At 40.0% G+C, this 12,645-nt stretch overlaps 1 protein-coding gene across 4 annotated transcripts in view; it reads right to left on the bottom strand.

Moving 5' to 3' along the window:
- Positions 1–2,541: 2,541 nt before the first annotated feature.
- LOC103299684 (testis-specific gene 10 protein-like) overlaps positions 2,542–12,645 on the bottom strand; it is a 141,718-nt gene continuing 131,614 nt past the window's right edge. For all 4 annotated transcript variants that reach the window (XM_054728455.1, XM_054728453.1, XM_054728451.1 and 1 more), the window contains exons 17-20: positions 11,775–11,977; positions 9,514–9,618; positions 9,185–9,334; positions 2,542–2,885 (exon numbers count right to left, since the gene is read on the bottom strand). In XM_054728455.1, the coding sequence (XP_054584430.1) occupies positions 2,861–2,885; positions 9,185–9,334; positions 9,514–9,618; positions 11,775–11,977 (483 nt within the window). In that variant the 3' untranslated portion in view covers positions 2,542–2,860. The remainder of the gene's footprint in view (positions 2,886–9,184; positions 9,335–9,513; positions 9,619–11,774; positions 11,978–12,645) is intronic.

Genomic DNA, 12,645 nt, shown 5'->3' on the forward strand with positions numbered 1-12,645 from the left:
TGGAATGGATTAGAATAAGAATAGACAAAAGTGGATTATTTCAAAGAAATTTAAGATACTCTAATTGTTAGGAATTGGAGGAAATTCCTTCCTTTACCTTGTTCCATAGTATTGACAGAAAACCTAATATGTACCAAGCATTGTGCTACACCCTAGGAGATACAATGGTGAAGACAGATATGATCCCTTACCCTGATGGATTTTATAGTAAAAAAGGAGACAGATATTAGACAAATAATTACACAAATAATCAATTACAACTGTGGTAAGTCCTTCAAAGGAGAAATACTGGATGCTTTTATAGGAGAACCTGAACCAGCCAGACCAATGCTAGGAGTCAGAGAAACCTTGAAAAGGTTTAAGTATATTTACAATGTTGCACAACTATTCCCACTACCTAGTTCCAGGACTTATTCATCACCCCAAATAGAAACCCTGTGCCCACTAAGCAGCCACCCCCCATTGTCTCTATGGATTTGCCTATTTGAAAATTTCAAATGAATGGAATAACAAACTATGTGTGTTTTGTGTCTGGATTATTTTGCTTAGCAATATGTTCAAGGGCTATCCATGTTGTACCATGTATCAGTACTTCATTCACAGTTATGACTGAACTAGAGGTCCGGTGCATGAAATTCGTGCATGGGTGTGTGTGTGTACCTCAGCCCAGCCTGCACCCTCTCCAATCTGGGACCCCTTGAGGGCAGTTGGACATCCCTCTCACAATCCAGGACTGCTGGCTCCCAACCACTCACCTGCCTGCTTGATTGCTCCTAACCGCTTTTGCCTGCCAGCCTGATCACCCCCTAACCACTCCTCTGCCAGCCTGATCGACATCTAATTGCTCCCCTGCCAGCCCGATTGCCCCTAATTGCCCTCCCCTGCCAGCCTGGTCACCCCTAACTGCCCTCCCCTACTGGAATGGTCCCCCCTAACTGTCCTCCCCTTCAGGCCTGGTTGCCCCCAACCTCCCTCCCTTGCTGGCCCAGTCACCCCTAACTTCGCTCTCTTGCCAGCCCGATTGCCCCCAACTGCCCTCCCTTGCAGGCCTGGTCCCCCCAAACTGCCCTCCTCTGCTGTCCTGATCTTATCCCCAACTGCCCTTCCCTGCCGGCCTGATCACCCCCAACTGCCCTCCCCTGCTGGCCTGATGGCCCCCAACTGCCCTCCTCTGCCAGCCAATTTGGTTCTGATTGGTCGGTTTCTATGCCAGTCAGCGACAAAAGCTCCGCCTCCTACGCAGCCATTGGCTCCTCACACTTCACCCAAAATTGGTTCTGATTGGTCGGTTTCTATGCCAGTCAGCATCTCTGGGCCTATCAATGGGGCCTGATCAGAAAGGTGGGGCTGATCAGCAGCCCTGGAGGAGGCCTGGAGAGAAATGGAGGTGTGGCTGCTGGCCAGGCCCGGAGAGAAAGAGAGAGGCAAGTGCTGATCAAAAGCTGCCTCAGAGGCTACGGATCAGACCCTGCTTCTCTCTTCAGGCCTCTCTCTGGGTCTGATTCGCAGCCCCCTCAGCAGTTAGTGCTGGGTCACCACGGCAACCCAGCGCTGACTGCAGGACTGACTTCTGGTTGGTCAAGCCTCTGGTTGTTATGGATGTGATGGACCCAGGGTTTTTATATATTAGGATTATTTAATATTAGCACCAACAACTTTTTTTTTTACCAAAAACATTTTTCATATTATTGTCCAAAATGTTTATAAAATAATACCATATTTTAAATTATTCAATTTTAAACCAATCTGTAATTAGTGTCTTGAACTAGATGAATAAAACTCAAGGTTTTTAAAAATCAAACTAAAGTGAATATGAAGCATGGCCTTATGGCAAAATATCAGAGTGATAATGATTAAACAAGACCTAAATCAGGGCCCCATCCTACATTATTGTAGTCATACTGAATAGTGACTGTATACAATGAGAAACTGTCTAGATCCTATGAATACTGTTAATGACAGAACTTTTTTTACTAAAATGGCAAGAATACAAATAGCTAATATCAGTAAAATGCAGTAGTGTTCAGGCTCTTAATTCAAATTCAATGGACAGAAGAGGGAAGAGATTTAGGGGGTTTTAGGGAAAATAAGGAAACACCAATGGAGTTGTTACTCTGAAAACAAACACTTGCCATAGGCAAAAAAAATAAAATGGCAATTAAGTTGATTGTAGTACTTTAATGTTTTAGAGAAAACTTATTAAAAATACAGATTTTAAAAATCTCACATTCTTGACAGATATAGCATCACCTGTCTTTCTAAAAAATAGTATGGGTAAACACAATTGCAGAAATGTATGTTAATCAGTGGTACAATGTTATGGATTTAAGATCCTGACACACTCCTACTATCTGCTGCTTTGAAGTCAGATTATGGCCTGGAATTTGCATCCGGCTGGGTCCAATGTAGCATACTGGGACCCAGCCCAGTACCAGCAAACTGTGCCTGTTTTGGCAGAACTTCTCCAGCCAAGAAAGGATAAATAACAAAGAAAAATAACCATCCAATTATATGAGGTACCAAGAAAGGAAAGGAAATCAGTTTTGTAAAAAACACTTTTCCCTCTTTGTTATAAGCTTCTTTATTTACTCCAGATAGTTAACATAACAGTGTTCAATAGTGAAGTAAGTGGATTTACACTCACTATTACTGTATGGGTAGAAAGAGCCACACGCATTTTTATTTTTATAAGTCATCTCTGATCTCTGCAATATGGCACATAAGAACAGATATTCAGAGGCACAAAGTTAATATATACCTTTAACATTGTCAAGGATTAAAAAATAAATGCAATCAAGTAGAAAAAAAATCAGTTTGACATTTTGACCTCTCCCAAGGATGTGAAGAATCTTTTCGCATGTCAGAAATCTCTATAGCAAAGATTCCTATGAGAGAGAAGAAAATTGTGCAGATTAATATTTTTACTTCAAAGATTTCACCATGTATAAAAATATATTCTAATATTACTTCAGCAATACTTAAGATTTTTACCAACTTCTGTGAAGAAACAGAGATACAGTGTATATTTCTTTTGCTCAGTTTTTACAAATGGTGATACATCCATATCTTGGAATCATAGTCAACAATAAAAAGGAATGGATTATTATTACATACAACTTGAATGGATCTCAAGAACATTGTGCTAAATCAAAAAATATATATATCTCAAAAGTTACATAGTAGTCATGATTCCATTTCTATAACATTCTCAAAATGACAGAATTATACAGGTGTAGAATAAATTAGTGTTTGCCAAGTGGTGGGTGTGTGCTTTGACTATGAAGGGATATCATGAGGGATTGAATTCCTTGTTGCTGATGGAACAATTCAGTGTCTTGATTGTGGTGATGAAATATGGGTGTTGTGTAAAAAAAGCTGTACATACAATGAGTGCAGGCAAAAACTGGTGAAAACTGAAAAAGGCCTATATTAACATTGTACCAAGGTTAATTTCTTCCTTTGTAAGATATTGTCATTGGTAAACTGGGGGAAGGACATGGGTAACTCTCTATAACTATTTTTGCACCTACCAGTTATACTGTAACTCTTTCCAAATAAAAAGTAAAATAAAACAAAACTGGTAGACCCACACAATGGAATATTATTCAGCAGTTAAAAGAAATATGCAACAACATCTGAAGCACATGAAAACCTGGGGAAATCTCAAATATGTTATGCTGAGTGAAAGTCAGCCATTAGAAACTACATACGATAAGATTTCATTTATACGACAGCCTGGAAAAGGCAAAGGGATAAGAAACAGACCAGTGGTAGTAGGAAAGCAAATTAAGTAAATTTATTGTCTAAATAAGAGGTGGCCATCAAAGGATACCATTTAAAACTAACAGCAAAAGTTAAGTAAGAAGATTCAAGATGATGGCAGAGTAGGACAGAACTGGAATTGCAACTAAATATAGAACAACCTGAATAGTCAAGTAAAGACTAGCTGAACAGAAGTCTTATAACCAAGGATTAATAGAAGAAGCCACATCAAAAATGGTAGGAAGGGCAGAGACACAAAAAAGGCCAGCCTGCACCCACAGGTGGCAGTTGAGGTTCTTGCAGGGGGTTCCCCATGAGAAGCATGGAGTCTCAAGCCCTCACCTAGCTCCCTGGCCCAGAGCACCAGACCTGGGAAGAAGAGCCCACATAAAATCTGGCTGTGAAAACCAGCAGGGATTCTGTCCTGCATGGAGAGGTAGGGGTCTGTTGGAGAACCAGACATCCTCTTAGAGCACCAACACACAAAATCTTATTCACAGCCAGTCACCCTGTATTCCAGCATAGAGAGGGCAGAGCAGACTAGAGGACTGTGAGGAGAGATGGGTTTATAACTTTGGGGAGAGAACCAAAGGGGCAGCCGCCAGGATCCCTGTGCTGAGTCCCACACTCAAACTACAGATGCCATCGTTTTTGGGTGGAGCACTACCTTCCTTTATGGTATCAGCCTGGGGGAACACAAAAGCCCCATCCTCTCAATTCCCTGTTGCCACACCCTGCAGAGCTCATGCTTTGCTGAGGAGTCAGCTGACTGGGCCATGGAATAGAGGTCCCAGCAGACTCAGGGGTATCCCTGACTGAGTTATGTGGCTTTGGGGTGGGGTCAATCCTCCCACTTTCCTGTGAACTTGATGGGTGCCTTCCCATCAAGGGAGATACACTAGACCCAACCTCTGGGCTCCTGGCAGCCTCATCCCAACTCTTGGTGGCCCCTCCCTGCCAAGGAGGCCTGGACTGAATCTGGGACAGACTGAGTTGTGTGGCTCTAGGATGAGGCCCATTTTTCTCTCATAGAGCCCTCCCTTTCACTGGCCAAATTTTGGTCTGTTTAGGCTTGAAAAACTCTGCTGGCCTCACCCTGACTGACCACTCCCTGAGGCTGCCCTACTACAAAGGTCTTCAGGAACCTGGCAGGTGGTAGCTAGACTTTGTATATCCTGGGACTTTTGCTGAGTGGCCTCTGACCCAGCACTGGTAAGAGTTTGAACTTGTATCAATCTGGTGAACACCACTTTTCCTACCTGGTGACTCACTGACAACCTACCGCATGCAATTCAAGTACTGTAAGAGGCTCTTCCAGTGACTGAAGGCAGTCAGCAGGTGGAGGCAGGCAAAGGAAAACTGCAGATGCCTTGCAACTTTTACTGACCTGTCCCCAGGCTTGGTGCCAGTGGAAGCTGGCCTTGGTATGCAGCTTCGTCTTCCACACACATCAAGGCCCAGCAGAGGCAGCCACAAACTACAGACCACTTTGTAGCTCCAAACAAGTAGCTCTGAGCCAGTCACAGGCAGTGTGTGACATTGACCTGCACCAGAGCCTCTCCCAAAATGCCCAGAGGCCAGATTCAGACAACATTAGAGCAGGATCCAATTAACTACACAAGTGGCATATCCAAAGGGAGATCTTGGCAGGCACTAGATCCTGCTGAGGCAAATTCTACTTTATGTGGTCAGCACCTGCACAGCACTCGTACTCTGTGATCAGGAACAATCCTCATAGTCAGCCATCCTGAGTGTCAAATTCACTAATGAATAGGCCAATAGCAAGTTCAAGACTCAATCACAACAGGAGGGCCCACATAACACACACAGGGACATTACTAGAGCACCCAGATCAGGTGAAGAAAGAGACTGACTGCACCACTGGGTCCCACAGAACACCTACTACGTAAGTCCACCCTACCAAGACTAGGAGATATAGATCTACATAATACATAGAAACAAACACAAAGAGACAGACAAAATAGGAAGACAAAGAAACATGCCCCAAGTAAAAGAACAGGAGAAATCTCCAGAAAAAGAGCTAAATAAAATGAGGGCAAGCAATTTGAGTTAAAAAAATGTTTATAAAGATGCTAAAGGAACTAGTGGGAACTTCAACAAAGAGATAGCAAACATAAAAATATATACAGAAACCATAAGAAGAACCAGTCAAAAAGGTATTACACAGTATCTGAAATGAAGAATACACTAGAAGGAACAAACAGTAGGTTGGATGAAGTAGACTCTGAATCAGAAATTTAGAAGACAAAGTAGTAAAAAACTCTCAATTAGAGCAGCAAAGGAAAATAATTCTAAAATGAGGATAGTTTAAGGGATATTTGAGACAACATGAAGCATAACAACATCCGCATCATAGAGGTACCAGAAAAAATGAGAGAGAGAGAGAGAGAGAGAGAGAGAGAGAGAGAGAGAGAAAGAGAGAAAGGTATTGAGAATCTATTTTAAGAAATAATGGCTGAAAATTTCCCTAACCTGGTGAAGGAAATAACATAAGTCCAGGAAGCGCAGAGAGTCCCAAACAAGATGTACCTAAAGAGGCCCATATCAAGACACATCATAGTTAAAAAGGCAAAGGTTAAAGACAAAGAGAAAATCTGAAAAGCAGCAAGAGAAAAGCAGTTAGCTACATACAAGGAAGCTCCCATAAGACTATCAGCTGATTTCTCAACAGACACATTTTAGGCCAGAAGGGATTGGCATCAAATATTCAAACTTTACCAAGCAAGATTATCATTTAAAATTGAAGGAGAAAGAGTTTCAAAGACAAGAAAAAGCTAGAGGAGTTGATTACCAATAAACCAGTATTATAAGAAATGTCAAAGGGTTTTCTTAAAGGTGAAGAGAAATGAAGAGAAAGAGAATGAGAAGGAAGAAGAAGGAGGAGGAGGAGATTACAGAGAATGAAATGGCAATAAATTTGTAAGTATCAATAAATCACTTTAAATATAAGTGGCTTAAATATTCCAATCAAAATACATAGGGTAGTTGAAAACATATTTACAGAATATTTTATTCCAGAACAGCAGAATATACATTCTTCTCAAGTACACATGAAATATTCTCAAAGTTAGCCTACCTCAAGAAACAAGAACAATCTCAAATAAACAATCTAACTGTCAACTCAAAGGAATTAGAAAAGAAGCAACAACAAAAAAGCCCAGAATAAATTGAAGAAATGAAATAATAAAGATCACAGTGGACGTAAATGACATGGAGACTAAAAAAACAATACAAAAGATCAATGAAATAAAGAACTACGTAGTTCTTTGACACAATAAAAAAAGATTGACAGACCTTTAACCAGAGTGACCACGAGAAAAAGAGGATGCAATAAATAAAATTAGAAATGAAAGAGGAGAAGTAACAATTACAAAAGACTATAGGAAAATAATATGAACAACTATATGCCAACAATTGAATAACAAATTGAAATGAATAAATTCCTAGGAAATACAATCTTCCAAATTGAATCAGGAGAATCAGAAAACCTGAGTAGATGATTACAACTAATAAAATTGAAGCATCAATGAGAAAACTCCCAACAAACAAAAGTCCTGGACTGGATAATTTCATAGGTGAATTTTACCAAACATTTAAAGAAGAACTAACACCTGTCCTTCTTCAAACTATTAAAAACAATTCAAGAGAAGGGAAGACTTCCAAGCACTTTTTAAGAGACCCCATTATCCTAATTCTAAAACCAGATAAAGACACTACAAAGAAATAAAATTATAGACCAATATCCCTGATGAACGTAGATGCTAAAAATCTCAACAAAATATTAGCAAACTAAACCCAGTAATACGTTAAAGATTTATTCCAGGATGATAGTTGGTAAAATATTTGCAAATCAATAAATGTGATATAGTACATAAACAAAATGAAGAATTAAAATCATGTGATTATATCAATACATGCAGAAAAAACATTTGGTAAAACCCAGCACCCATTTATGATAAAAACTCTCAGCAATGTGGTAATAGAGGGATCATACCACAACATAATAAAGGCCACATATGACAAAACCATACCCAACATACTCAATGGGCAAAAATTAAAAGCATTTTCCTTCATATCAGGAACAAGACATGATGTCTGCTTTCACCACTCATATTCAACTAAGCTCTAGCCACAGGGATCATACAGGATGAAGAAATAAAAGGCATCCACCCAAATAGAATAGAAGAAAGTAAAACTCATTGTTCACAGATAACATGATATTGTACATAGAAAACCCTGAACATTCCATCAAATAATTACTTGATAGAATAAATGAATTTGGCAAAGTATCAGGAAATCAGTAGCATTCTTATACACCAATAATGAACTCTCAGAAAGAGAAATTAAGAAATAATCCTATTTACTGTTACAACAAAAAAACATAATAACCTGTACTTTGAAAACTATAGGACATTGAAGAAAGAAATTGAGTAAGATACAAATAAGTGGAAGCATTTACTGTGCTCATGGATTGGGGAAATTAACATTATTAAAATGTCCATACTATCCAAAGCAATCTATAGATCCAATGAAATTCCTATTAAAATACCAATGGCATATTTTAAAGATCTAGAAAAAAACATTCTAAAACTTTATATGGAACAACGCAGACCCCAAAATAGCCTCAGAAATCTTGAGAAAGAACCAAGTTGGAGATATCACAATACTTGATATCAAACTATACTACAATGCCATTGCAATTTTAAAAAAGACTCGTTCTGGCAAAGAGCAGGTATATAGATCAATAGAACAAAACAGACGGCCCAGAAATCAATCCACATCTCTTTTATATTAATATTTGACAAAGGAGGCAAAGCATAAAATGGAGTAAAGACAGTCTCTTCAATAAGTGGTGTTGAGAAAATTAGACAGATAAATGCAAAAAAATTTTTAAACTAGACCACCAACGTACACCATACACAAGAATGAACTCAAAATGGATAAAAGACTTAAATGTAAGTCACGAAACCATAAAAATCCTAGAAGAAAATATAGGCAGTAAAATCTCAGATATGCCAAGGTTGTGGGTTTGATCCACAATGAATACATAAATAAGTAGAAGAACAAATTGTTGTCTCTCTCTCTCTGTGTGTGTGTCACTCTCTCTCTCCCTACCACTTTCTCTAAAAATTCAATAAAAATTTAATACAAATGGATGTAGAAATAAAAAGAAAATCAGATTTTAAAAATAAAATTTATGCAAACAGATAAAAATAGAGATCTTTTACTTTAGAATATTTTTATAAAACTAAGTCAAAATACTTCATTTTTATGTGAACATAACTAATCATGTTTCAATAGCACTATTCCTGACAGACTGTTACTGCGTTTCCTTACATCCTCAAATAGTCACTGTATATTGCTATATGGTCCCCAGAGAATGGACCCTTAAACCACTCACTCTTCTAGAGATCGATCCAGGCCTCGGTCAGGAGATCGGTGGTGAGCACGTTCCGGTGAATGACATTTTGTATTTGGCTTTATCGTAGAATTCAAATAATAAGCATTACTTGAGTAATTCTGGCGGCGAAGTTCTTGCACAGCCCTTTCCCTAAAGCAAAATGTTTAAAATAGAACTTTTAAATTTTGTATTCAGTGGCATTATTAATCCAGTGGTAAAACTGAAGTTCAATTCACACTTTAACACGTAGCCATCATGGAATAACCAAAATCTGTTGTTATCTAAGAAAGAATGCTCCCAGCCTAAATACTGCACAGAGACCAACTTACCTTTCAAAGCGCTCGGTACCTAGCTGCCTTTTGGTAATGTCTAAATCAGCTTCCAGTTGTGTGACGACATTCCTGAACTGGGCCACGTCTCTACTCTGGATGGCCCTGTGTGAAAGAATGTGAGAGAGAGAGTTGATTAGACTTTTTAAAGTCTAGAACTTTCTGAACCACGTTAGCAATGTTTCCTTACCTGGATCCAAGCCAAACTGTGATCTTTATAGACATATATGCCAATTTTAGGTGTAGTAAATGTACAAGGTAGCCTACTTGAAAAGCTTAAGGTGTGCCAATCACATTCAATTAGTTAAACTTTCTCTGTGTCAGTTTCCTTGTGTTTACATGAAGTAATATTATCTGTTATCTGTGTCTATTATCTATTTACTAGAGGCCCAGTGCACGAAATTCGTGTATGGGGGAGGGGGTGTCCCTCAGCCCAGCCTGTACCCTCTCCAATCTGGGACCCCTCGAGGGATGTCCGACTGCCCGTTTAGGCCTGATCATCGGGCCTAAAAGGGCAGTCAGACATCCCTCTCACAATCCAGGACTGCTGGCTCCCAACTAACTGCTCGCCTGCCTTCCTTCCGGATTGCCCCTAACCACTTCTGCCTGCCAGCCTGATCACCCCCTAACCACTCCCCTGCCACCCTGACTGATGCCTAACTTCCCCTCTGCCAGCCTGATTGCCCCTAACTGCCCTCCCCTGCAGGCCTGGTCCCTGCCAATTGCTCTCCCCTGCAGGCCTGGGTCCCTCCCAACTGCCCTCCCCTGCAGGCTTAATTGCCCCCAACTGCCCTCCCTTGCAGGCCTGGTCCCTCCCAACTGCCCTCCCCTGCTGGCCATCTTGTAGCGGCCATCTTGTGTCCACATGGGGGCAGCCATCTTGTGTGTTGGAGTGATTGTCAATTTGCATATTACTCTTTTATTAGATAGGATAGCACATTATTTTTATAAAAGTGTTTTAAAGTATTATACTCTTAAGTAATGGTATAACCAAATAGTCAAAACTGGAATTCATATGGTCTGTTATATATTAGATCAACCACGTGCTTTGTGTACGCTCAGAATTAAATCTGATATTCCTGCACACACTCTCCTCCATTTAACAGGATCTCCTTTAGGGCTAACCCATGCCACAAACCCCCATAACATGGCGCACTGCATCAGGAAGATAACGACGGAGACGAATGCTGCTTGTACAGAGTGCTCTACCCTCGCTGCTTGTTCCCAGGACGGCACTCTAGGACACACAAGTTGATCGTGTTTACCCGTGTAAGGGACAGTACTGATCAGCCAGTCTGAAACAGAAGGTAGCCTTTAAGGTTACATTCTTAAGAGATTTCCACCTCCGGCTTGAGAAAGTGACCTGGCAGAATTGGTTAAAGGTAGCACAACAGCCCAGCTTCAGTGACTAAAAGGGACTCAGTGACAGCTGCCATAACCTGGAAACAGTTTCTGAAGGAACTGGCTTGGGCTTTGCAGGCTGGGCTCAGTCAGGGGCTCCTGTGAGTGCCTGATTCCTGAGATCATGATTCCTATCCCTCCCCAGGCCCCAAACTCAGACAGGGGGGCAGAGTTGAGACTGGATGAAAAAGTGTCACAGAGGAGACAGATAAGAACAGAGGCTGGGGGTCCCCATGCCTCTGTTTTTGGTGAGAGGTTAACAACAGACCAAGTTTAACAACAAAACATTCACTATCCAGGCAGGCATTTCCACCCACCCTTCCAGCAGGGTCATGGAATACGCTGCTAATGGTGCTGGGATGCTGAAAGCAGCAGCCACAGTCAATGCTCTAAGGGAAGTCTTCAGTATTCTGTGAATGCAGGAGTCCTTCCAGGTACCTAGTATGTACATTATAGGTACACAAGCAAACACAGTGTGACAAGTGGAAAGATTAGGGAGCAATACCAGGTGGGTTCATATATAGAAAAATTCTTCTGGTTTCAGAAGTGTTTTTTTTCTAATCGGGTTATAATATTTCCTAAAGGCAATATTATAGATTAGACATCTTATTATACTCAAAGCTCTATTGGAAACAATCAACACAATGGTTAAACTTAAATTTAAATCAATTTAGCTAAACAGGTAATAGAAACTAGTACTAAATTTTTGGCAAATCACAATATTTCTGGTGCTCAGTTTAATTAATGGCTAATTATGGATGCTTAAACTATGTAAATTTCAGCTTTAAAATTCTCCTAACCAATAAAGTATCAAAACTTTAAGGAATATGACTTTGTTATGATACTGCTAACTAACTCACATTTTATTTTCTGCCAAACACAGGTGTTCTTTAAGCAGCTGAATTTCAGATTCTTTTTCTTGAAGCGCTATCTGAGACTGATATTCTTTGTCCCGATTGGCCACCAGCAAAGCTTCTAGATTCTGCATGGAGATTCTCTCATTTGTCATCTGACTTCTGAGGAGTTCTATTTCAGAACGAGCAGAATCTAACTCATTCTCCATCTGTACAACAATAGGAAGATATCTATACTTATTCCCATTCATTCACTTAACTGATAGACTATCAAAGACTTACAAAATTTCTGTATTATGTAATAAAATAAGAACCCCCTTTAATTTCTTTCTTTTTTAAATTCCTCAACTGATATGTTTTTCATTGATTTTAGAGAGACGAATGTGAGAGAATGAGAGAGAGATAAACTTTTATGTGAGAGTGAAACATTGATCAGTTGCCTCCCATATGCGCCCCCACAGGGAACAAACCTGCAACATTAATGATGAGAGACTCATTGATCAGCTGCCTCCTGCATGCCCCCTACTGGGGATGGAGCCTGCAACCTGGGCATGTGCCCTGACCAGGAATCAAACCCACAATCTTTTGAATTGGTTGTGGCCAGGACCATTTGAATTTCTTGATTAGAAATATTGTCCTCCTTCTTACCAAATACACACACACACACAGTTTCATTTCCACCAACTTTGTGATCATATCAGAAAATTCGTTAAGTAATGAGTTATTAATCCCAAACTGCAAACAAATTCCATTTCCAGCTTTGATATTTATTTAGTATATATTTCTGCAAAACTGACATGGTTATACCTGTGACTACTGCTTTTACTGTGTGAGGTGTGTAACTACCTTACTGAGTGTCACTGCATTCCATTGTTAA

The sequence above is a fragment of the Eptesicus fuscus genome, chromosome 16 (assembly GCF_027574615.1).
Source record: "Eptesicus fuscus isolate TK198812 chromosome 16, DD_ASM_mEF_20220401, whole genome shotgun sequence".
Classification (NCBI taxonomy): domain Eukaryota; kingdom Metazoa; phylum Chordata; class Mammalia; order Chiroptera; family Vespertilionidae; genus Eptesicus; species Eptesicus fuscus.